Source organism: Protopterus annectens, chromosome 17.part0 (genome assembly GCF_019279795.1).
Source record: "Protopterus annectens isolate FY-2018-M chromosome 17.part0, PAN1.0, whole genome shotgun sequence".
Taxonomy (NCBI): Eukaryota; Metazoa; Chordata; order Ceratodontiformes; family Protopteridae; genus Protopterus; species Protopterus annectens.
In genome coordinates this window covers 18,976,126-19,004,100 of record NC_056751.1, presented here as the reverse complement: position 1 = coordinate 19,004,100, position 27,975 = coordinate 18,976,126, and the positions used below count along the sequence as shown (strand labels likewise).

Sequence of the window (27,975 nt, the reverse complement as noted above, 5' to 3'; positions counted from 1 at the left end):
TTGCATTTTGCAGGCCTGCAAGGGTGATGTAGTTACATATCCAGAAATATAAGCTGTAAGAAAAAACTTTATAAAATTTTTAAGTAGACTGTTGTATCTTTTTTCTTCAACAATATATGTTAATAAAAAAACTGCAGAGAAACCTCATCCTTTGCTTTAAGATTTCCAGTATTTCTCCAAGCCATGGTGGGCTGTTCAGCATTCCTGTAAGTATGATCAAGTTGAACTGGGAAAAAACATCTGTAAAAAGCCACCAAGAGGCATAGATCTCTTAAGGGAGAAAAAAAAGTTTTAGACAATTGGTGGGATTCAAACACCTTGCATTTTAAACCAGTATAGCTGTGTTTAAGCCCAAAGAAGAATGCTTGATTGCAATTCATAAAATTGCTTGGTGCTGAGCATAAACAGTTTGCTGCTCATTGTGTGCATGATCAGTGCTGTCCTGCTGGCCAAACGTGCAAAGTTCCAGAACTGCAGGATGCATTGCTAAGTTGCAGCTTTCATGAATTCTTGTGAAGTGAATATTATGTGTTGTCCAAAAGTAAGTTATTGTTGAATATGGGAGGTGAGTACCATACAAAATCTGGTGATACTGAGCTACAGTCTGGGGAACTATACAGCTCTGCACTGCATACTAAGTTTGCCAAACTTTCTATTGAACATCCACTGTTTTATTTAACATTAGCACTTATAATAAGTTTGGACTATTGCATTAATTCTGTTACTGTTTGTTTTATGTTGAGTTAAATATTTTTACCTTGCAGAATATGGGATCTCATGACATTTTAAACCTGAAGTCAGTGCTGCTTCATGTTGACAATGGTAGTGGCGGTGGTAGCTGCACTAATCTGCCTTATTGCTTGGCCAGTTTACCTAAATTCTTAGCTGTCTGTTCATGGCTCCTTTATTTGTCTAAGTATTAGCTGAGCAGCTATGCTGGTTGGTCCTTTTTTGAATCCCAGCCAGGGTTTCTATTCATTTGTTCCTACTTGTTTGTTGATATAAATCACCGGGGGTTGAGGGGCATAATTTGTCAGGGGTAGAGTTCACATAGCAGTTAAGGTCCTTCCTTCACATATACAAGGAATAGGGTTTGATTCTGACTCCTGGATATTGACTATGCTTGTAATAGTAATAGTCTGCAGACTGCTAACATAGTATTTACCTGTGAAATCATAACCCTTATTGATTCATGTTGAAAAAAATTGAATATCCATGTGGTGACCTAATCATAATTGTTGTGGAAATTAGTAAAGTAATGTATATTTGTTGTACAAAGGTTGTCTTGACTGTTAGAAACTTGTTTCTGTGCAGTGAAGTTAATTTATTAAAAGTGGAAGTAGAATTGTGTTATTCTGCTTGGGAGTGAGGAAGTTTATTATTTGCATTTCCTTTGAGTCCCTACTGTACAGTTCAAATAGCTGTGAAAAAACTATGTATTTTCTTGTCATGTTTGTAGAGCAAAAGTTTTTTTTTTTTTTTGAGTGTGGGGAGATAACTTCTGCATGTACTAAATTTGGAAAAAACATATGTCAGGTCTTTGCTAGGGCTTTACTACAGTAATTTGTTTACATTTAGTTTTAAGTTTTCTTAAAATAATTATTCTTCATGTTCATCATTTTGTGTTGTTCTTTAGAGCCTAATAGTTTCAGACACAAAGCAGGAATTTACATTGATGGTTATCAGCTTGGAGAAGATTTTTTAATTCTTCGTAAACTTCTGCAGAACTTCAAAATCTATAAGGATTCTCAACTTTTTGGACCAGATATTGGTCAACCCAGGAGGGGAAAAGAGTACTTGCTTGAGAGGTAAGAGGCTGAAAAGTAATTTCTTTATGTAATTAGAACACACGCAGAATAATTCAGTAGGCCTAATGCATTTTCCTTCTGTCTGTCAGGGTAAAATCAGTAAGTCAGTTACCTATCCAAGAGCACACTTTAAAGCAAAATACATATCTGGCAGAAGTCTTGACTTATTCTGCTTTCTACACACCACATGACAAATAACCAAACAGAAGTAACAGATGTGACTGTGAAGAATGAGTGAGGGGGGTAACTGTTAGAATTTATTTTTTAGATATTCCCAGCTAAGTAAAATGCTGTGCCTTGCAGTCAGGTGCACACATGCTTCCTACCAGGGCATATAGTGATGTTACAAATGAGGCTAAGAGGCCATGCCCAACCCTGTTTCCCTTCTGCCATTTATATAGTTTGGATTTCAGTTGTAGCGGCTGCCATTGAAAATTTTCCATGCTGAATGCTTAAATGACATAAAACATTGAAAAGTGTTTCAGAGGGTTCTCACATTTCTAGATCATAAAAAAGGACATGCATCATCATTGTTTTTAATGCAGCAGAGATGCATGTAACATGAATTGGCATGAGTTACCAACACATCATCCCAACTGCCTACAGGAGGAGATATGAGGAGCTGAAAATCTAAATCACTGTTTAAATTATGACAGCTTTGGGGATGTCTGGTTCCAGACTGCCAGGAGGCTCTTTCTTTCATTTCCATTTGGAGTTGGGTAATTTAAAGGGACAATCCCAGGGATTTTTTGTTTTGATTCTGGTCTTTGTTTTCATTTTCAGTCTGGCTTTCTGGGCATGTCCTAACTTTGGCTGCAGGGGTTGGGGGAGGGTGCTTACAGGAAGCTTCAGAGAAGTTAGGCAGATTCCTCATCAAATTGCAGTTGTACTCACAACAACTCTCACTGAGTCATTCATTAGTTTCAACTGTCCTTTTTATCCTCAGAAAAACTAGGTTTTCAGGAATGTTATGACTTTACTTGCTAACACTACCAAACATTAGCGGACCGGAGTTCCTCTGCGGCGACCCCTAACCGGGATAAGCCAAAAGACACAACAACCCTGCAGGAAAGCATCTGAGCAGTGCAAAGTTAAAACATTGGTAAACAGAGCTTTCAGTTAATTTTATTTCATATTTTAATTTTTGCTGATTTCTAAATGCTAGCTAAGTGCAATGATTTTTATGACACAAAAGCCCTAGCTTCTGTTGAAAGCATCTGAAAGATGCAAGTTTCAAACAGTAGTAGAAAGAGTATTGTTTCTTTTGTCATGTTCAAATTGATCTCTGAATATTAGCCAAGTGTGATGGTTTTCTTACCTTCTAATAGCTCTGTAAAAAGGCATATGTCTGATACAGGGTTTAAACATGAGTAGACAGTCTACAGTTCCTTTTATTTGTAGTCTACATTACACATATAAACTCTGAAAGCTGCTAGAATAACACAATTTGCATTATCTGCATTTTCTGAAGGATAAGAAGTCTGAGCTCAGATATGTGTCATTATTTAGTGGCTTTCATCTTCATTGATTTGGAGGAAAATCGCAAATTTTATGCGCAACAGACGAAAAATATCAGATGAAAATCTGGCCATTATGCAAAAATCTGGACAGTTGAGAGGTATGGATGCCAGACACACTCATGCATTCCTTTAATTTCATATTTTATTTTGTGCTGTTCTCATGCATTTCCTACTATATGTGCTGTATGCTACATGTAGGTGACTTAGTGGTTGCACAGTATGATATGGCCTTAAGCAGTTTTATTTCTCTTTCTACCTTACAACTGTATGCATTTGTACTTGATTCCACTGTTATCTGTAGACAGGTAACTGAAATGATACAGTGTGGGTTTTTTGTTTTCATTATGTCACTACTGCCTGACGAGTGGCTAATTCCCTGTCTGACAGTCCTTAGTCTTACAGGGCACTTTTCAAACTGTTGTTGCCGTTCCAAGTTACTCACATGAAGGCAACATCAGAGCAGTGACACAACTACTATCCTACCTTCTTCACTACCTCATTCACCAGTACTTTGCCCTTCATAGCAAATCAACACAAAATAGATAATTTTCCTTGTATGTGTGTTGTGTCCTGACTTCATATATTGCTTTTGCACAATTATATACAGAGTCACTGTAGGGCTGCCACATCTCCACGTGCCCAAAGTGGAATTTTTGTATGAAAATGTGAGATTTTGTAGGACAAATCACACCTACAACCAGTGCAAAGGACTGGACTTCGGTTTACTGCCAAAATAAAAGCTCATTTTTTTTTAGAATTTGAGTTATTTATACTGTTTCATATAATATTTAAGTGTTTCAAAGACACGATAATGGATTTGTGCATGTATTGAAAGGAAATGTAGGAAACATTTTTGTCCTAAAATTCTCAGCAATTTCCTGTGGGATCAGTAAAGTATTTCTGATTCTGATATTTGACACTGTTAATGTTTTTTCACAGGACACAACTGCCCAGGCAGTGGCTGTCTTGCATAAAGTGGGACATGTGATAACCCTATATTATTGACATTACTAAAGATATGCAGCACACATTGGAAATCTGTTCTGTAAAATAGTGATAGTCACAACTGCAATATAACCATTCCTTAATACTGTGCTACCTGTCATTATGTCTAGATCAAAAATTCTCTTTTCAGTACAAGGGTTACGTTCTCACTTTGTTATAGGGGGGTATTACACACAAGGGTCCATCTGTCTTTTGACTGTATTACTGAGATTATACAACATTATATTATTTAATCAAATGTCATTAAATGCATAAATAAATAATAAATGTACTTGAAACAGTGCAGCTATGCTCTAATATGCATACTATTCCTGAACATACCATATCATGCTTTTCTTCCTTTTCATTGTCACTCTCTGATACAAAAGTATTGTCATGTGCTTTGTCAGCTTGTAAGCTTTGTCTAGCACTGATTTTTTTTTTTTGTCTATGCCCAACAGCTATGTAGACCACTATATATCCATTTCTAAGCCATTTGTTCTTGTTTTGGCATGATGAAAACGACACCCTACACTGTCACATGCCAACCAACAGTTTTCAGCCCAAACTGTGCAGCCACCCTGCATTTCTAGGGTGTCTACCACAGGGGCACCCTTTAAGTGATCTGTGAGTATTACTCCAATAAAGTGAATTACATATTGGGGTGGTATCCTGGGACTCTGCTCCAATCAAATTAAGTCATTCCTGTCAAAGAGAAACAGTTAGCTGTACTTTGAGATCTCTTAAATCTCAAAGGTTTGCATATCTACTGTTGTGAGTGTCTAGATATGCTACATGAAGCAACATCATGTCAGCTCCTTGTACCCATACCCTCTTCCATTGAATTCTCCCCCTCTCTGCTGGGAAAAATCCTATACATTAAAGACATCTCTTAAAGTTATCATCACTTTTACTTTTTAACCCCTCTGTATGCTCTCCAGGCACAACCACCATGTAATGGTAGTCTGTTCACTACCCAAGGTACTTGGGTGAATTTCCCATTAATGGCACTGCAGTATAGCACAAGAGAGCTATAAAGTCTTGAATCTGCCACCCTTCAAATGATATGTTAAACTGAGGTCCCATTTGCCAAAGAGGTGTTAGCTCAGATGGATGCAAGGATCTTGTGTGTTTGTTGAAAAGAGCAGTGGAAATTCAATGCTCAGCTGCAGTATCTACACCATTTTGAATGTATATAGTTTGAACTATGTTTTGACTTTCTGTATGAGCGGTGGTGAAATCTGTACATTAACATTTTCTGTTGGTAACACCATGTATTTCTACAACATATACTACACAAATTTGGGTACAGCAGATTTTGCTCAGCTTGCAAGTTGCATTTTCATATGCTTCTGGGTCCAGTTTAATCAAAATCCATAGTATATATCTATGCATGTGAATATTACATAGTGTGGAAGTTTTTGCCATATGATATGTCAAATTGTGACTAAATTGAACAGACAAATTCATTTTGTACATAGTCTAAATAATATTGCTTATTTAAAACAGACCAATATATTTTTGTATTAGATTTAAGGGTTTAGTTAATGAACATTTATTCTATTAAAGGTGGGCTTTGGGCCTGTTAGAAAAGCTGGCCTCTTAATGATGTGGGAGTTTGGACATGGAATAGTGGTTTGTAGGATTGTGCTACCAAAAAAAAGACCTTGTGGAATACCCAAAGAAGCTTAGATGTCTTCTATTAAACAAGAAAGATGAAAAAAAGCACCTTTACGATTTGACAAAACTGGTTTGAGAGACTTTTTTTTGTGGACCAACAGAAATAGTCCTTTGTGTAGTTCTATTGCTTCAATGTATACAAAGAGAGTCTGCACCAGTATTTTTTCTTCTGTTCAATAAATACTCATTGCTTTCTGGCATATTGGTCTCTGTTACAGTATGTTACACCAGTCTGAGTAGGTGTGAGTGGTAACCACCCAACTTCTACTTCTGTGTAACTGTTCTGTTTATAGTTTTTGCAACTGTTAGAAGTTATCAAAAAGAGTAAATTAATGCTAACTCTAATAGGGAAAAGTACAGGGATAACTCCCTTCCCTGACAGTGGTATCCACAATCCTTCATAGTGGCCCAACAGTTGCAGCAGAATTTATAAGACATAATGAGCTTTTACTCATGAAAAGTGTAATCTCAAATAAATGTTTCTGACTGAAAACCATCCACCATCACCAAACAGATCAACCTAAAAATGAAAATTGCCACTGAAGTGGTGCAGAGAGAGATAAATCCTTAACTACAGCCCAGATGCACTGCTCTAGTGGCATAAAGGGATAAAGCACTAACCATGGCCCAGTTCTCCTGTGTTCGATTAGTGGCTTTGGTGACTGCGACAGCAGCAGGGAGGGATGGAAATGCCCATCCTGGGAGGGAGGGTGCTTATTGATGATGCTTCCTAAGGTGAGGTTTGGTCAATAGAGGAGAGTTGTCCTCAAATATAGTCAATGAGAGTGGGGATGGGGAAAGGCAAATCAGGTAGGTCATAATAAAGAAACTCCCCAGGAAGGAAGCACAGATGGCTGAGCTCCCAGGGTACCTTTAGGATCCATGACTGTATCCACAAAATGCCAGAAAACTCTAGGGATAGGAGTATGACTGGTAGACTCGGCATAGAAGTGGGACCCTGGGGGCTGGGCAAGTACCATGAGATCTGGAGGACCAAAAACAATTAAAGCATCACATGGAGAATTATAGCACACTGTTTAGACAAAGCTAAATTTTTTTTTTTATATTTTATCAAACAATATCATACAGTGTAGAAAAGGAACAATGTTGTTTGTAAATGTGCTGGCTGGCCTGTGTACTACCCATTATGAATGATGTAAATTACTTTGCAACACTCAAACTTGACATTACTTACTCAATTTACAAAGGGCATTCTAACCTGAATTCTACCCTAGCTTCATTCGAAAATATCCTTGCACTGATATTTCAGAACACCCTCTGACAACCTCACTTTTATATTATTTTTGTACAGCTTAATACCTTTAAAGAAAGTAGAAAGTAGACAAGTGAATCTCACTGATAGACTCACTGAAAGGACCCAGGAGGTCAAAATAGGTAAGGCCATCTCCACCAAGAGGCCAGTTACTACTGGAGTCCCCCAGGGCTCTGTACTGAGTCTGCTCCTTTTTTGCATCTATTTCTCTGAAATGGAAGCAAATGCTGAAGATTTATTGTTGCCTAAGTTTGCAGATGATTGCAAGCTGGGGGTTATCATTGACTTCCCTGCAGATTCTAGCATTCTTCAAGAAGGTCTATCTCTGACTAACAAATGATGCCGAAGCCATAGTCTTAAACTCAGTGCTAAGAAATGCATAATTGTACCCATCTGGAAGTCAACCACCCTGGCTAATTATCATGTTGATAATACACCTCTAAGAGTTGTCGCAATGGTCAGGGATATGAGTACGCACATAGACAGTAGCCTTACCTTCGACCACCATGTGGCCACAGTGGTGAGGAAATCCTTTTATGTTGGGCAACTTATAAGTAAGGCATGGCATCTAGAGTCAAAGTGTTCATTATCCCACTGTACTCTACCCTTATCAGACAAATCATAGAGTAAAATGCTCCCTCTGGTAGGTACCTGGCCAGGAATATGCAGCATCTAGAGTTACCACAGAGGTTCCTTACAAAAGAATACAAGGCATAACAAACCTGCCTTATGCACCACACCTTAAAGCCCTTTCCCTTTTCCCTCTACTCAGTCTCCTATAGATTGCTGAGGGGTGATCTATGCTTGACTTACAAGGCATCTGCAAACTACACACTTATGAACCTCCTATATATTTGTAAGTCAAAGAGTACCAGAAATACAAGGTCTAGGGACCTGAACTTTGTCTGTGACTTAAACAGAACATGACGGAAACACAGATATGTGTCAAACAGACTGACACTCCAATGGAACTGGCATCCCATCCACATGAAGCTGAGTTCATCTATTACCCAATTTAAGTGCAATATAGACCAGTGAATGGGGAATAGAAAATTTACACCGGTATTGGCAACCATGGCCCTTATGGACAGAGGTATCCTATAAATGCCTGGCTCTCAATGTCCTATTCAGATACATGATATCGTTATTCATTTGGAACAACTTGGCTAGTCCTAGAAAGGCCCCTCTGATATCAGCCTAGTAACAATCTATAAATCTCAAATATGTGCATACCTCTCAGATTACATATAATATGCCTGTTTTGATATTGCAATTGAAAATGACAGAGGATGCAGACAAATATGCTAAACAGCACACCAATGCAGTATACAAACACCTGGACAACTGGATGAACTCAGCCATACCTAATAGAAGTAAAACCTGCTCCTCAATGAAACACAAAACTGTTTGGTGAACATCCTCTATGAACAGGTTTTACAACAAAAGGAAGAAACTGTTGTCCAAGGGTAAAAAGGAACCAACTCCAAAAATTCCCTCCTTAGCCTCAACAAGCAAATTAGATCACTACTGAAAACCTCCAAGGCCAATTGTGAATTGAAACTAACCTCCACAACAAAGGGAAACCATAAAGTCTTCTTCAGCTATGTCAGGAACCACCATGGCAATGCCCAGGTTTGTTCCGAATTAGTACTTAACAGTATCACTTACACTGATCCTGTTGACTTAGCCAACCTGCTAGCAGATAGGTTCAGTGCAAACTTCACCTCCCTGTCCCCCCAAATTCCCTTTTGACATCCCCAGTACTTGTCCTGTACCTCACATCTCCGTAGATCAAGTGTTACAGGCCCTATCCAAGGTAAAGAACACAGCTTCCATGGGACCTGATAGTATCCCAGGATGCATTCTGCACAATCTCCTGCAAGAACTAGCTTCGCCATTGATCACCCTATTCAACCACAGCCTAAGTACAGGCTTCATTCCAGCAGAGTAGAGAACTGCCATTGTCATCCCCTTGCACAAAGGTGGTGCCACTACTGACCCAAGAAACTATCACCCCATTAGATTGACAAGTCTGATCTGTAACGCCATGGAGCGTATTATTATGGATCTCATAAACAAGAACATAGGCAATCTCCAAGCACTTGACCCCACCCAGTTTGGATTCGTCAAGGGCAGATCTTGCCTGTTCAACCTGGCTGACTTCTTTGAGATTGTCACCAAGGCATTGGATGAGGGAAAGTCAATACATACAGCTTACCTTGACTTGAACAAGGCCTTTGACACAATTCCCCACTCAGTCATCATTGAAAAGCTAACAGAACTTGGTGTAAATCCCTATCTCATCAGGTGGCCAACTGGCTCACTGACAGGACCCTCAAAGTCAAAATAGGTGCCTCCACCTCCGATAGCAGACCTGTCACTAGTGGAGTTCCCCAGGGATCTGCCCTGGGACCCCCACAGTTTGGCATCTATTTCTCAGAGGTCTGGGCAAAGACAAAGGGCCTGTGACTGACCAGGTTTGCAGACAACTTTAAGTTGTGTGCTCTCATTGACTCCCCAGATAATGTTAACATACTGCAAGAGGGTCTCAGAGCAACTAATGACTAGTGCCAAAGTCATGACCTCAAGCTAAATGCAAAAAAATGTACCATCATACCATTCTGCAAAAACATGAGCCCTACTGATTACCACATCAACGGCAATCCCCTAAGCACACAACCTGTGGTGAGAGACCTGGGCACTCAAGTTGATAACAACCTCACATTCCACCATCATGTAGCGGCAGTGGTCAGAAAAGCCTTTTACTTGGTTCATGTCACACATAAAGGGATTGCATCCAGAAAAAAGGAGGTTAGTACCTCTCTATACTCCTCCTTCATTAGACCAATAATTGAGTATAATGCCCCGTTTGGGATGTACCTCTCCAAACATCTGCACTAACTGGAAAGGCCACTGAAATACCTCACAAAGAGAATCCATGGCCTCCAACACCTGTCCTATGCAGACAGGCTAAATCACTATCACTCTACTCAGTATCATACAGATTAATCAGGGGTGATCTGTGTCTTCCCTACAAGGCAATCTCAGACCCTGCCCTACTAGAGATGTTCCATATCCGTAAGTCTAACTCCTCCCGCACTACCCACTCAAAAGGCCTGAATCTAATATGCAACATCAACAAAACCTGCTGGAGAGACAGGTTTCTCTCCCAGAGGCTGCCCCGTCTCTGGAATAGACTTCTCATACATGTCAAACAGAGCATCTCGCTGACCCTCTTCAAGTGCAACCTTGATGACTGGATGGGAAACCACAAATTTCTCCCAGGGGTTCCACCTGTGTCCTTGAATGACAGGGACGACAGGTGCCGACTGAGGTTTCTTTTTGGGAATAAACTCTTGGCTAGGCTTGTAAGGGCCCCAGAGCCATTAACCTAGTAACCTCCTATGATCCTATGAACTCTCCAAACTAATCATACCTCCCTACTAACTCGCATGATTGCTGGCTGGCTCACTGATAGGACCCAAGAAGTCAGGATTGGTGAAACCACCTCCACCAAGAGACCAGTCAACAGTGGAGTACCCCAGGGCTCAATGCTGGCTGTGCTCCTGTTTGGTATCTACTTCCTAGAGTCATGGCCAATGTCAAAGGCCTTTGGCTCACTAAATTCACAGACAACTGTAAACTTGGAGCGGTCATAAAATCACCCCATGACAAAACATCTTGCAAGAGGGTCTGACAGACAAATGACTGGTTCCAAAGCCACAGTTTAAAACTCAACATCAAGAAACACACTATAATTCTCTGTGGAAACCTGTCTACCCATTTTAATTACTCCATCAATAAAACCCGCCTAAGAGTCGATCATGTAGTCATGGATCTGGGAACATATGTAGACAGTAATCTAGTCTTTGAGCAACATATAGCAAAGATACTAAGAAAATCTTTCTTTGCTACCCAACCTATTGGTAAGGGTATGGCGTCCCAGTCCAAAAAAAGTATAGCACCATGCTACTCAGCCTTTATCAGACCCATCATTGGGTACAATGCCCCCTCTGACATGTACATAACTAGACACTTGCAACAGTTGGAAAGTCCACAAAGATTCCTGATCAGGAGAATCCAGGGCATGAATACCCTGTCCTACACAGATTGCCTAAAGGCCCTGTCTCCTTAGTCTGTATCCTACAAGCTCCTGAAAGGAGATCTATGCCTGGCTTATAAGGCATCCTTAGAAGCAGCCCTGATGAGTCTTTCATACATCCAGAAAACAAACAGTACTAGAAACACTAGATTCAAGGATTTGAACTTCATTTATGACACAAATAGACATGCTGGAGGGACAGATCTGTGACACAAAGGATCCCCATGTTATGGAACAGGCTCCCCATTCATGTGAAGCAGAGTTCATCCCTGACCCTTTTCAAATAAAACTTTGACCATTGGATGGGAAATCAAAAATTCATCCCCGGTCTGGCTTACATGTCTCTGATGGATAGAGGTCGTCAGTAAGTATAATGTTCTTTAACACTTGCCCCACTAGTCTCTTAGCTACTGCCTTAGTAACATACTCCCCATTCCTAATAGATCCCAAAGATACTCAGGGACAAAACTGGGTTGGGGTATATGCCTAGGTTTATAACGGCCCTAGTGATCATTAGCCTTGTAACAACCTATGAACTAATACCACAGCCTTCCAAGTTTACACAAGAGCATAATTCTCAGTCATTGCCCAGTCACCAGCATGCACACCTGTCATGTATAACTCCCTTTGGACAGACAGACACACACGCACACACACACACACACACACACACACACACACACACACACACACACACACACACACACAAACACATTAACTGATGAGGCCAAAATATTGATGCTTGAAAATCTACTCTTTGTTACCTGGAAATTCATCTAGGGCTACAGTGGTGTTAGAGTAGTAGATATGACACACTTTATGGAAGGTATGCAAAGCAAATGTATGACATGGGTGGTGATCTCAAAAGTTTAGTCTAAGGAAAAAAAAAAGACATCCTGACCCATGAGACAAACAGGCAAACAATGCATAAATGGAAACAAAGAAACTACCAGCATTTGGGAAAAGGGTGTGAGATGGCAAGACAATAAAGTTCAGGGTAACACAATTATAATCCCTTGCATCATCATCAGCTGTACTCATATGCAGTTATATCCACAGCTACAAATTCTTTGAAATTATAATCCACTCAGTGTGATGTACTTGCAGAATGGGAATCTCTCAGTCTCACATATGCATAATGAGCTTCTGTCTCCACTGCCCCATTTGGCTAAATGGGAACATTTTCACCTTCTTTCTTCTGTCCCATCAAGCTGAATGGGAACCTTTTCACCCCATTTCACACCTTCTGTGAATTTTTTGACACTCAAAAGTTTTTTTAAGCGAAGCTTCAAGTAATTAATGAACTGTAACACACACTTAATAATGATGAAACCAAGTTTGCAGTAATTAAAAATTGGTTCACTATAGCTTTCCTCATCATACAGTGCAACACTTCTGTACATGCACTTTTACTGACCCAAAAGAAACATTTCCCCTGTGACCCTTTCAGAAGTCCGTCCATATCTGCACAAGTACTTCACTAACACCAAATCAAACTTTTCCCCCCTGTGATCCTTTTACTACTTTTTCCGTGTATGCCCAAGCACTTCTCTGTCACCAAATGGAACATTCCCATCCAATGATCCCTTCAGTAGTTTCTCCATGTATGCACAAGCATTTCACTAATACCACATGAAACATTTCTCCCAAAGACAACTTCAATAGTTTGTCCATGTCGGTCCAAGCACTTCACTGACATCAAATGAAACATTTCCGCTAATGATCCCTTTAGCTAATAGGTCAAGTATGCAAACCTCTTAACTGCTGCTACTGCTGGATCAGTCTTAACAGTCATGGATCAGAACATGCATGCTAACCCAAAACCTGTTGTTCAACACACACACACACACACACACACACACACACACACACACACACACACACACACACACACACACACACACACTTTTTTATGTTTATTATTATTATTTTTTTTTTTTTTGCTTTTACACTCTAACAAAAGTTTGTCTGAATGTAGGTATACTGGCCTCTGGAACATTTCAGCAGCATAAGGGAGATACCATAGGAGTATCCCAGGCAGCTGCCATTCAAATTCTCTTGCATTTCCTGGCAGCAATGTGCACAAGGTGAATGATTACATCCACTTCCCAGCAACAGTCATGGTTTAAAGAACTGCCATGCAACAATTATGTGCTACAGCCAATTTCCCCTGCTCCTCAAGGAAACACAAACCTGTCTGGTGGACATCCTCTATCAACAGGCTTTACAACAAAAGGAAGAAACTGTTGTCCAAGGGTGAAAAGGAACAAATTCCGAATCAGAAAATCTCCCTCCTCTGCCTCACCAAGCAAATTAGATCACTAGTGAAAAACTCCAAAGCGACCACAAGTTCTTCTTCAGTTATGTTAGGAACCTCCATAGCAAAGCCCAATTTTGTTCCAAATTAGTATTTAATGGTACCTCTTACACTGATCCTGCTGACTTAGCCAACCAGCTAGCTGATAGGTTCAGTGCAAACTTCACCCCCTTATTGCCCCCCAAAGGCCCAGCCGACATTCCTGATACTTGTCCCATACCTCACATCTCTGTAGATCAAGTGTTAAAGGCCCTATCAAAGGCAAAGAACACAGCTTCCATGGGACCTGATAATGTCCCAAGTTGTATTCTATACCATCTCCAGCAAGAACTAGCTTTGCCATTGAGCACCCAATTCAACCACAGCCTAATTACAGGCTTCATTCCAGCAGAGTGGAGAACCACCATTGTCATCCCCTTGCACATAGGTGGTGCCACTACTGACCAGGAAACTATCACCCCATTAGATTTACACATCTGATCTGTAAAGCCATGTAGCGTATTATTATGGATCTCATAAGTAAGGACACAGACAATCTCCAAACACTCGAACCCACCAAATTCGGATTTGCCAGGGGCAGATCTTGCCTATTGAACCTAGTTGACTTCTTTGAGGGAAAGTCAGTACATACAGCTTACCTTGACCTGGCCAAGGCCTTGGACACAATCCCCCACTCGGGCATCATCGAAAAGCTAACACAACTTGGTGTTAATCCCTATCTCATCAGATAGGTGACCAACTGGCTCACAGATAGGACCCACAAGGTCAAAATAGGCACCACCACCTCCGAAAGCAGACCTGTCACTAGTGGTGTTCCCCAGGGATCTGTCCTGGGACCCCTACTGTTTGGCATCTACTTCTCAGAGGTCCAGGCAAAGACAAAGGGCCTGTGGATGACCAGGTTTGTGGATGACTGCAAGTTGGGTGCTGTCACTGACTCTCCAAATGATGTTAACATACTGCAAGAGGGTCTCTCAGCTACAAATAACTGGTGCCAAAGTCATGGCCTTAAGTTAAACACAAAAAATGTATTATCATGCCATTCAGCAAAAACATGGCCTCTACTGATTACCACATCAATGGCAACCCCCTAAGCACACAACCCATGTTGAGAGACCTGTGTACTCAGGCTGGCAACAATCTCACATTCGACCATCACGTAGCGGCAGTGGTCAGAAAAGCCTTTTACTTGGTTCATCTCATAAGTAAAGCGATTGCATTCAGAAAAAAGGAGGTTATTACCTCTCTGTACTCCTTCCTCATTAGACCTATAATTGAGTATAACACCCTGTTTGGTATGTACCTCTCCAAACACCTGCACCAAGTGGAAAGGCCACAGAAATACCTCACAAGGAGAATCCATGGCCTCCAACACCTATCCTATGTGGACAGGCTCAAATCACTATCACTTTACTCGGTATCATACAGACTGCTCAGAGGTGATATGTGTCTTGTCTACAAGGCACTATTGGACCGTGCCCTACTACAGATGAACTCCTCACACATTACCTGCTTGGCAGGCCTAAATCTAATATGTGACATCAACATAACTTGCTGGAGAGACAGATTTGTCTCTCAGAGGCTGCCCCATCTCTGGAATGGACTTCCCATACATGTCAAACAGAGTACCTCAATGACCCTCTTCAAGCGCAACCTTAATGAGTGGATGAGAAACCAGAAATTTGTGCCTCTGTCCCTCACTGACAAGGGTAACAGATACTGACTGAGATTTCTTTTTTGGGGATAAAGCCTTGGCTAGGCTTGTAAGGCCCCCAACGCCATTAGCCTAGTAACTTCCTATGATCCTATGATGCTATAATCCTCGGTACAATAGACTGCAACCACTTTCCATTTAAAACAACTGCTGTACCTGATGCAGAACTGTACATCAAAATAAAGGGGTGTCAGGTGGTGTGCTCACCAGATCCCTCATTACTAATATCATGGTGATACTCTGGTAGTGTCCATGATGCTGCGATATGAAGGGAAAGTGGTCTGCGGGCTGCTTTCCAACATGGTGAAATACCTGAGGGACTAGTCAGTAAATACAGGACCACAGCTATCATGTAATCAGAATCCACTCCTGTCAACATTAGGCATGAGGGCAACATATATCCTGCTGGTATGATCTGAAGCCAGTAACACTGTTAGCTCATCTGGGGAAGCAAGGGTGGCAGTCTGTGGGTTGTACTGAGGTTCATGCCAGAGTAACATCACTGACAGGTCTCACTGGATCTACTGTGACTGCCCAAAGCATTGTTCATGTTTGGAAGGTCTGGTCACACTTCATTCCTCCAGACAGTATTGCCCGTCCATCCAAGAAGACTGAAATCATGCTGGGGAGGAACCTCAAGTATAATTTCATTCTCTCTGTGTGACATATTGTCTTCCCTACTTCTGATTGACATCTGGAAGACAGTGTGATATGCAAATGTCATACTTTATATGGAGGCTCGCATATTGATATGATGATGTTACAAGCATTTGTCAATTGACTATCTCACCTCTCATGTACAATGCAAAGCTGTGCTAAACAATCAGTTTCATTTGTATTATTGTTATGAACAGATAATCAGAATAAATGTGAAAAAGTCTGAATATATAATATATAAGTAACATCATCACATGTACAATACATTAAAAAGTTGCATAGGTCATACGTGGAATTTGAACTCATGGCAGTGGCTATTATAAGTAGGAGACAACCACACAACTTATGTGCTATAGTAATGGTGTTCCACAGTTACATGGACATCTAAACAGAATAAGCATGCATACTCCAAGAATGTCAGATGCCTGTCATATACAACCACAGTCAGTGATACACATCATAACAAATGTTAGTCCCATAAGATGGTATGCAGCACACATAATGGAAGTTATACAGAAACTGTGCAGAAAAAAAGTCAGCATATTAAAACGAACTGTTAAGCACTTTTGGTAACATATCAACACAATAGATAGTGAACCGTCCTCATGTTGTTTCTATCAGACCACATGCACTAACAACTATTACAATATTACTAAACATCAGAAAGTATCTGTAAATTAGTCAGTGAACATACAACTTACTGAAATCCACAGAAGTCATTGGTTTCCAATAAACATGCCACAGATATTATTGCAGGTTAGTCAGAAATAACACTACAGATTTATTTTCATTCTGTCCATGTCTATAGCTTGCCAAGACTGTTTCCTTTTTATCCACATTATTACTGCATATGGGTAAAATCTCCTTGTCAGTGGTTGTCTTTTACCCACCTCTGTATGTATACTGTTGAATTCTATTTCCCTCATTTATGTCACACACAGTTTATAATGCAGACAATCTTCCAAAAATAAGGGCTAACAACATGTGTAAGTTGATTTACACAGATTAATGATAACATGGGATATGATAATGGCAGGCTATTCCACCACAACCCAGCAGGTACAGGTTACCTTTGGAGCTAGCTGTATATCAGCTGTACCTTAAAGTGAGTTTAAGAGATAGAAGGGTAGAACTCGAATGCCATCATGGAAGTATCGAGTAGAGAAAACTGTAAAGCAACTTAGACAAGAAGTGTCACTGATAGAAGAGCATAAAAGAGGGAATAGATCAACAAAAATACTAAAAGATAGATATGATAAAAGCAATGTGGACTGTCAGAACAGATTGTCGTGCACTGTTGCACATAATAAACTAAAAATTTCAGCATGTGCTGAAAAACTAAGATGATATGCAGGTAAATATAAAGGAAAAGTACAAAATAAGCAATTTATTGATGACCAAAAAAAGGTTTTATAGAGAACTGGGAAACAAGTAAAAGGAATTGAAACACCACCAACATTTTGGAGAAATATCTATGGAGATGCTGTGTAATATAACAAACATGCTAAATGGATGGAAGAAGTAAAAGAAAGAATAAGAAGTTCAAGTGTACAGGATATGAAATGGGACAAGGTAATGGCCAAAGAGACTAAACAAAGTAAAGAAAGGTTCCTAACTGGAAAACCCCAGGCCCAGATGCAGTACCTAACTTCTGGTTAAAAGTATTAACATCTTTACATGAAGATTTAGCCATGAGTAAGATCTATTTATCTGAGCACCCTGAAAAGTGACCAGACTGGTTAATAACAGGAAAAGCAACACTCCAACTAAAGAATGCACCTTCCAGCTGACCTAAAAACTATACACCCATAGCTTGCCTTTCAACGGCGTATAGAGTACACACTGGAATTGAGGCTGGCGAGAGTTGACAGTAATTTAGAAGAAAACTTAATCACTGCAATAGAAAAAAAAGGGTAATAAAAGAAAGTCATATGGAATAATGCATCATTTGCTGTTAAGTAAAGTCATAATGGAGAACTGTAAAAAGGGGAAGAATCTCTAGGGCCATTAGCCTAGTAACCTCATATAAATCATTACACATATCTAATATGTATACCCACAGACACACACACACACACACACACACACACACACACACACACACACACACACACACACACACACACACACACACACACACACACACACACACACCTTAAAATTCCACTCAGGGTATGCAAACATCATGGGGCCACAATACTGTTGTTTAGCTTAGCAAAGGTGGGGTCTTAAGGTGTCAAGGAAGGGCAGTGATCCCTGGAAATGTAGTATGAGCAAAATCAGCACTTCTATCTCCATAACCTGTTCTGCTATCTCAGACACACTAACTCCTTACATTCCAAATGTCTTCACCACAAACCCGTGTTAATGCACATCATTATTACTCCTCCTTCCAACATTTTTCTTCATGTAGTCAGAGTGTCATTTGAACTGTTGCAACCTCTTTTGATGCAATACCGGTGTCGTACCTTCTTTGAGTCATGCCTGAGTGTTGGAGGTCTTCTCTCACATAATCCATCCATCTCTTTGCTGGATGTCCTCATTTCCTCTTCCCTGTTTCTTCCAAAACCTCATCACCAAATTGTCTTCTGCTTTCCTCAACATGTGTCTGAAACAATGTGTAATCTGTTTGTTTTGACCTTTTTTGCAATTGAAGCTAGTTTGGCTTCTGCAATGTCATCATTTTATTCATGCATCCCATGGTGTGCATCCAACTATCATCTAAGTCACTTCATCTTCATCACTTCCACCTTCCTCAACTGCTCAGCATTCACTGCTTAGGTTTCTGCACCATAAAGAAATGCTGGTCATAATGTGGGTTTGGGCACCTTATTTTTCACCTTCTTTAACATTATTCTGTCACATACTACCTCCTCACAATCTGTGCCTTTTGGCTGCAGCCCACCCTGATTCTAGCTTTGACTTCCCCATTCAGACTTGCCTTCTCCTCAACCACCCCTCCTAGATACTTAGAACTATTATTCTGTTCTGCTATCTTCCCTTCAGTGTCAGTTTTCTGCTTCTTCTGATTTCTCCATTTGCTGCTATGACAACTGTCTTGTCTGAACTCCGTTTCATTCTATGTCACTTCAGTTTTGTTTTCATACCCCAATCATTTGCTGCTGAACTTGTTGTTCACAGCCTGCTTGTAATGCTACATTGTCTGCGTACATCAGTTTTGTTGACCTGTCCCCTCCAACCAGTTTGCTAATGTAGTCCATCACCATTATAAACAACAGTGAGCTCAGAGCTGAGCCTTGATGCACACCCAACCCTATTCAGAACTCCTCTGCAAGTCCGAAAATTGTTAGTACTTGTGCCATTGGGTCCTTGTACATAGTCTGCACTCTTTCTATCAGTGTTTCTGGGACTTAAGTACATTGCAGGACTGCCCAAATGAGCTTCATCATACTCATTCTCCAAGTCTGGCAATGTTCACTTGCACTCAGTCCTCATCTTTAGCTTCTCCTCCACTATCTGTCTCACTGCCAACGTTGGACTCACCATACTAATTCCTGATCTGAATCCAAACTGCTCATCTACTGTCTTCCTTTCTGTTTATCCATCAGTCGGCTGTCCCTGCACTTTTTTGAAGTGTGACAGGTGTTTGCTATCTCTATACAGCCTGCAGTTGTGAATATGTGAGGTAATGAAAAAAAAAAAATCATCATCAGTTCTCAGATCTGCTCGGAGTTAGTGCAGAATGGCACAAAATACATTGAACCGACCAATATAGCCAACATCCTGGCAGACAGGTTCAGTGCAAACTTTACCCCCTCTCACCCCCAAAAGGGCCCATAACTATACCAGAAGAATGTAGTGCCCCTGAAATCACAGACACTCAGGTTAAAACAGCCCTCTCCAAAGCCAAAAACACAGCATCAATGGGACCGGACGGTGTCCCAGGCTGCGTCCTACATGAGCTCAAAGATGAACTAACCCCTCACCCAAACACACTGTTTATACTCAGCCTCTCCACAGAATACGTGCCCACAGAGTGGCGCACAGCAACGGTTATTCTTCTCCACAAAGGTGGAGCCACAATGGACCCTGGGAACTATCGCCCTATAAGCCTGACTAGCTTGGTCTGCAAAGCTATGGAATGCATCATCATGGATCTCATTAACAGAGACATTGGGAACCTCCATACACTGGACCCTACCTAGTTCGGCTTTGTTAAGGGCAGATCATGCCTCCTAAACCTGGTGGACTTCTTTGAGACAGTTACCAAGGCTATAGACGAGGGAAAGGTGGTCCACACAGCCTACCTAGACCTTGCAAAGGCCTTCGACACCATTCCCCACTCAGGTATTATAGACAAGCTCACCAGCCTGAACATAAACCCCTACGTCATGAGATGGTTTGCCAACTGGCTCATGGACAGAACCCATATGGTAAGAGTTGTGGGAGCTAGGTCTGACTCTAAACTGGTTACAAGTGGCATTCCCCAGGGCTCAGTCCTAGGACCCCTCCTGTTCGGCATATACTTCTCAGAGGTACAGGCAAGCACAGGAGGACTATGGCTGACCAAGTTCGCAGACAACTGCAAACTAGGGGCTATAATTGACTCTCCGTCTGACACACACAACATCCAAAAGGGTCTCACTGAGACAGACACCTGGTGTCAAAACCATGGCCTCAAGCTAAATGCCAAAAAGTGCATAGTCATCCCCTTTGGAAAAAACAAAGTACCCACAAACTACCACATAGGTGGTAGCCCCCTAAATATGGAAGACGTAATAAGGGATCTGGGGACCCAAGTAGATAGTAACCTCTCCTTTGATAATCACATTGCCAAAGTGGTTAGAAAATCCTTCTATGTGGCCCACCTAATCACAAAAGGGTTTGCATCCAGATTGAAAGAGGTCATTGGGCCCCTCTATGCATCACTCATCAGACCCATCATAGAGTACAATGCCCCATTTGGGATGTACCTTACAAGACACCTGCAACAACTGGAAAGACCACAGAAGTACTTCACCAAGAGGATCACTGGCCTCAAGCAGATGCCCTATGCAGCTCGACTGAAGAAACTCCAGCTGTACTCGGTTGCATACCGCTTACTCAGAGGTGATCTCTGCCTGACATACAAGGCCATGTCCAACCCAGAATTGATGGACATGCTCCACCTAAAGAAAACCATATCCTCTCGAGCCACACACTCCAGGGATCTAAACCTCACCACAACAATAAATAGGACATGCTGGAGGGAGAGATTCCTGTCCCAGAGACTTCCCATGCTCTGGAACAAGATTACAATCTACATTAGGCAGAGCTGCTTGCTAACCCTCTTCAAGAGAAACCTTGACGAGTGGATGGGAAACAGAAAGTTTACCCCAGGGATCACTTCAATGGCTCTGCTGGACAGAGGCACAGGGAACTAATCTAAGAGGGCAGCGAAAGCCAACACATTCCGGCTAGGCTTATAAATGCCTTTGGGCAGATAGCCTAGTACCTACCTACCTACCTATCATCAGGGAACTTGATGTGAGATCATATAACAAAGGACAGGGTAGCAAAATTACAATCTCTTGCATCACCATACATGCTTAGACTGCAGTTATATCCACAATAATCTATGATTAATAGCAAACTGGTTGAGCTTCACATAAAAAATTGCACAAACACAAGACATCAATCAATATCTCAGTCTTGCACTGCATAGGCTGATGGTCTGTGACTCCAAGTTGTCTGTATCATGCAAACCAAGTGTGTAATAAACTTTGAGACACTAAGTGTTCTCATCATGGAGCACTGTGATAACTGTACCTAACTAGGCTACTGGGGACTAATGTCACTAAGAACCTGAATGTGTACAACTGTAGAACATATGTGCAGAAAACCTTATCAGGAAGTCACAGTTAAACACTCACGTTCCTGCACCTTTAACCTCAAACAAGATTGGACAAGTCTAAAAGTACACAAAGTACAATACGCGTGCACAAGCAAATAGTTGGATACAACCATCCCATCAAGACACAAACTGACCAACCATGATGTATTGAGTTAAAACAAACAGAACTAAAATAAAAATAAATCAAAAATGGTGGATGATCCCATCCAAGAGTAAGTAACCAGCCACAAACCCACATGAAAGTTAAAATATGAAACTTTCGATATAAATAAATAAAATGTTACAACACATTACTGTTTAGTAAAAAAAATACAGCAGAAGTACACAAAACACATAATTTGTACCCATTTATTCGTCACCATGCACCCACAGAACAGAAGCTGAAAGCACTGACTTATCTTGGCCTTACAATCTCTCAAAAATAAAAAGCTGCACTTAATTGAAATACCAGCACCTATCTGTTGTATTTATTGCTCACACAGTGTTCTGGTAGTAGTCTTCCTCTACAAAGATGACAATTTCAAAACGTTGTTGTGTCTTTCAGCTTTTCCCGGTTAGGGGTCGCCACAGAGAACTCCAGTCCGCTAATGATTTGCAGTAGATTTTTACGTGCCGAGTTGCCGGCCCTGACGCACAACCTTCAACGAAGATACAGCCATTCACGCATGTCTCCACACAGAAGATGCTCTAGCTGAGAATCAAACACAACGTCTTACTGTGAGGTGACAACGCTACCACAGCACCACCATCACTGCAGTCTTCAAAGATGACAATTTCAAAATAATTCCTTAAAAAAATTAGTAATGTAACCAATATCCATGTAATAAGGCATGGGTCAACAGGACTATTTCTCCTTTTACCAGAGAAAAGATTGCAAGAAACTCTCTTCCAGATTTTCACTCTGGCTGTGTGTTCTGAACTGAGCCAAAAAGCCTGCAGGAAGTTCAAAGCATGTCATACCTCCTACAGAGCCATACCCTGCCAATAATGGCTTCTGTGCCACTTTTCATAAATTGAAACTACAATCCCTTAATTGTGAAGTATTGATAGAATGGGAATCTGTCAGACCTGAGGAATGAATCTCTGTCTCCACCACCTCGTTAATGTGAATAGGGACATTTTCACCTCTTTTCACTGTTTAATTGAGATGAATGGGGAAGGTTTTATATGCCTTCACACCTACCATGGTGTTGTCTTTGCCAGAGAAGTTTTGTTTCAACAGGAGATTCAAGTGATTATTGAACTCCAACACTTAGCTAGGAATATTGAGACCATGTTTATAGTTTTTTTTTTTTTTTTTTTTTGTCTTTTCGGCTTTTCCCGGTTAGGGGTTGCCACAGCGGAACTCCGGTCCGCTAATGATTGACAGTCGATTTTTATGGTGCTGAGTTGTTAGCCTGACGCCCAACCTTCAATGAAGGCATGCCCATTCACGCATAGTAACTCTCTTAAAAATTCAAATACTATGAGTTTCCTTATCATTCCCATGAAAATCATAGTAATCATAATCCATCAAATCATAATCCATAAAACTCGATTTCGACGGAGTAATGGATCCGATCAATCAAATGATCATTTTCAGATCCATGATCCTCAGCATTTTCAAAATCAATCAGATTTCAATCAGATCCACGCAAAAATCATCATCATTCCATCCCAGAATCATCAAATCATCAGCAAATCAAATCCAAACGTTAAATCAGCAATTTATATCCCTCATCATCCACCAAATCAAACGGAAAACGAATCATCCATATCCATCGAAATCAAACTTCATCGATCTATCCATAATCAAATCAAATCAATCGATCCATCAAACCATTCAAATCAAATTTAGATTTGATCCATCAACCCATCCAATCATCATCATTTTATATATATATATATATATATATATATATATATATATATATATATATCCAAATCCAAATCATCCATCCAATCATCCAAAATCGAACGTCCATCCAAATCAAATCATTTTTAAACTCCAAATCATCGAATCATAATCCAATCATATAGGATTTCAATCCAAATCAAATCATCCGATCCATCCCAGATTCATCCAGTATTCCAATCATCAATCAATCAATATATTTCATCCCATCCATATATTCCAATCATTTGATCAATTTGATCCATCCATTCGATTTTATCCGACTCCATATCTAATCCGATCCATATCCTCATCCATCCATCCAATCAATCATCATCATCATCATCATCAATCATCATCATCAATCATCATCATCATCCATAGGGTCCATCCATCATCCAAACCGAAAACCATCATATCCTATCAAATCAGTAACCAAACTAACCTAACCACCAGAGATACGAACCCAACCCACCAACCAGCTTGAACCACCAACCAACACAGATCTGATCAGATCCAACCCAACCACGATTTGATCCCTAAACAGCATATCTACAAAACAACGATCCATATACAACGATCAACAAAAAATCACAAACCCATCTGATCCATACCCACCACTAACCTATATATACCAGATCCCCAACCATAACCAACTAATCACTAACTATATATGATCACCAACATCTAACTATTAAGATCAATCACTATATTAATATATTCATGAATTATAAAACCTATTACAAAATTAATTATACCATATCTAATATAACATTATTGATCATAAACATCAGATCTAACGACAACCCACCACATTACACTCAGTTATGACAATTACTAATATATGATTAATATCATCATATAAAAATATAATATAATATTATAATATATATTATAATAATATTATTATAAGACACATAATATAATATTCCGGAGCATTTTCTTCCCTCATTCTGCTGGAAACAGATCTAACCTATCAGACATTCCTCATTATTAATAAAAATAAAATAAAAAATTATAATATATTGTCTTATCCTTGATCTGATTCTTAAATGAAGTCTCCCTTTGAAAAATGTTAAAGATTCATTGGTATTAATGTCAATTACTGTTGTTTGTACATTGCAGCCTCCTTTCTCCCTTTCCTCCGAAATGGGTCCATGTGCATCCTTATGAGTCTATATTGTGCTCAAGATACGCTACATCGAATCTACCAGCTATTAATGCAAACGACCCAGCACTTAACCGTCAATATAAAACAAAACCGATTTCTTCCCGGAAAGAAACTCCGCTAACACCAAAACACATGCAGATGTACCCTAAACATAATGAAAATCATGACCTGAGCCTCACCATTGTTATCTTTGGTTCATATGTCATTAAATGGCATTCGCCGTAACGTCGCTTGTACAGTCTATGACAACCCCATCCTGCAATAAATGCGCTTGCTATCCACCACAAAAAATCCATTATATTAAGCTCCAGTCCTAATAACAATAAAACTCCCACAATCTGAAATCCATAACCCTACCCCTCAATCCAGGCTCCATGAACAACTCTGTCCTGAATCTGGCAAACTGATCTTTAACTAGTATTTTGTGAATCTCAAACTCATTCTTCTACAGAAAGTATTTCTGACTTTGAATTTCCACCAAATAAACCCACTAGTCCCCTTCCATCTGACTTCTAATAACCTTTCTCCTGTGAGCAAGTCATTTCAAACCTCTCTCTACTAATCTCTTTATAAAAGACTTTATCTAAACTCAAAGCTGCTCTTAATGTTTGACAATATTCCCTCCTCCTTTCCGAAATGCTGATAGCACCCCTAATCAGCATTATTAATAATAGCTTTGATAAAGGAATCATACGTCCCTAAACTCTCAAATTAGCTTATATTCTCTCAAAGGATAAAAAAACACCAACACCTCCCAACAAGTTCTGTCACCCACTTCCAAAATCCTAGAAAAATGTATCCACCTAATCCATGCCTTTCCTAATCTCAAACCAACTTTACACACACCATAAAAGGTCCGCCCAGGCTATAGCAATGAAACCACTTACTCTTCTAGAAACTGTCAGTCTTAGATTCAGGACACTTCAGTACTAAATTGGTTTCTGCTTTGACTTAAAGCCTTTGATAATGTTTCCCATGCCCATTTTCTTATCATTCTACACCTACATTTCACCAAACACTTATCTTGGTTCTCTAGTTACCTGCTTGGGATCACAGGCAGTTAAATGAAGAACTCCCACTTACCTTTCTTACCTACCCTAACCGGCATACCACATAGGGGTCCATCCCTCGGATTTATGCTGAAATATCTGGTCATTCTTTTCACCAAGTATTCTTACACCATCTAATATGCAGATGATCTAATTTTATCTGTCACCAACCTCCTTGAACTGACTTAAACCAGACTGCTTTTTCAACTTGAAAACTGATGCAAAACCATCCTCTCTGTTAAATAAATCAAAATTCTACTATTTCACACAAAGACTTACTTCTAATACAAAAAATGCTTAAAGTCCTTGAATAAACCTAACTCCACCAAATAGGAGTGGTCTTCTATAAACTACTTGGTATGGTTGATGCAATACGTAAAGCGGATATTTGCGGTTTAAATAAATTATAAAGAAAAATTTGCCAAAAGGTAGGTATGCATATGCGTTGCTTTTTTTCACCGCTAGGTATACGGTACATGGTTTTTTCTTTTATAGGTGAGCCGGCTAATTGTTTTCAACAGAATAAGAAATGGATGGTCACTAACGGTTTTGCATGCAATGGAATAAGCGTAGAACGATAAATACGATGTATAATATTTTCAGAGTAAAGAAATTTTCGGAAGGGCCAAATGTAAGTTTTGTTTAAATGTTAAGTAATTTTTTGCCAGTAATGGGCTTTTTCTGGCGGCAACGGTACGTAGTTAGTTGTTTATAAGCGAAAGCGTACGGCATTTTTTTAATATGGTGGCAGCATTTTTGTGTTTGCGATGCATTAGTGGACGGCAGTTTTAATGGCAGGTTGTGTTAATAGTGGTGGTGGTGTTTTACGTAAAAGAAAGTAAATGTGTGCCGGGCCTAATGGCAGTGGCAAATTTTGGTGAGTAAATGGCGGTGGCTGGTGTAGCGCTGAATGGTATGGTAAAATTGTGTTGTGGTTTATGCATTTTGGCTGTGTTTTGTGGTTTGGAGTTTTTTCTTTGCCAGCGAAATGGTTGCCCAGTGTGGATGGGGAAACAAAGGGAAGGGGCGGTATGGAAAATATTGGTGCGGGGCGGTGTAGGGTGGCAGAGGCGGCGGCGGAATACGGTAATGTGGCGAAATATGCGGTTGCTTTGGTGGCCAGTTATGGTGTTGAATTAAGCGGACGGCAGTTTTTGTGTGATGGTGGTTGCCGGTAAGTGTTGTAAGTGATTTCTGGATGTAATAAGCGGTGGTATTTACGTAATATTGTGTTTGCATTATATAGCATATGGTAAATATTGGTAGATAAAGTGGCGCCGGCGATGCGACGGTATTTTTTTTATAACGGATAATGACGTGGCGGCATAATGGCTAGAAAAAGAAATGGTGACCGGTGGTTAATGGTTTTGGTTAGTTGTTTTTCAATGGGATGCGGTAGTGGCGATGTGCGGCGGTGGAGATGGTAATTAGTTGTGTTTTTTGGTGTGGTGAGTGATGTTTTTTTGCATTTTGTTAATGGATTAATGTGTTTGCATGGTGGATAAAGCGATAAGCGATGTGTTTGTTATAATGTAGGAGTATGTTTATGGCGGCGCGAAGCGAGTGTTGGGGCTGAGGAAATTGAGCAATGTAGGAAAATGGCGGCGGGTACCAGATGGATTTGTAGTGGCGTTAGTGACGGTGTGAAAGTTTAAAGTCTAGCTCTGTCACTTCATTCACTTCTACTGCAGTCATACACACTACATAATGTTTAAATGAAGTTTAGATAAAGATGTCTAGTGCACAGAATACTTGAAAGTAATTAATGGCATTGGATGTTGTGGTGTCCCTAGAGAAACATATTGCATTGTCAGAAAATGCACCTTATAACCTTAGGGAAAGTAGCATTGGATTTTGATTAAAATAATGCTGTAACTGACTTCTAATCATAACAGCATAACGGGACCACAAAGTACAATGTTTATGTATAAAGCATTTGTTCTGCACAAATTATTGAAACTGAGTGTACTAAT

General features: G+C 40.2%; 1 protein-coding gene across 1 annotated transcript in view; it reads left to right on the top strand.

Annotated features, from left to right (window-relative positions):
* The window catches only part of HPSE (heparanase), a 729,461-nt gene that overhangs the window by 352,793 nt on the left and 348,693 nt on the right, over positions 1-27,975 (top strand). The window contains exon 5 of the mRNA XM_044059588.1: positions 1,637-1,808. Within this exon, the coding sequence (XP_043915523.1) occupies positions 1,637-1,808 (172 nt within the window). The remainder of the gene's footprint in view (positions 1-1,636; positions 1,809-27,975) is intronic.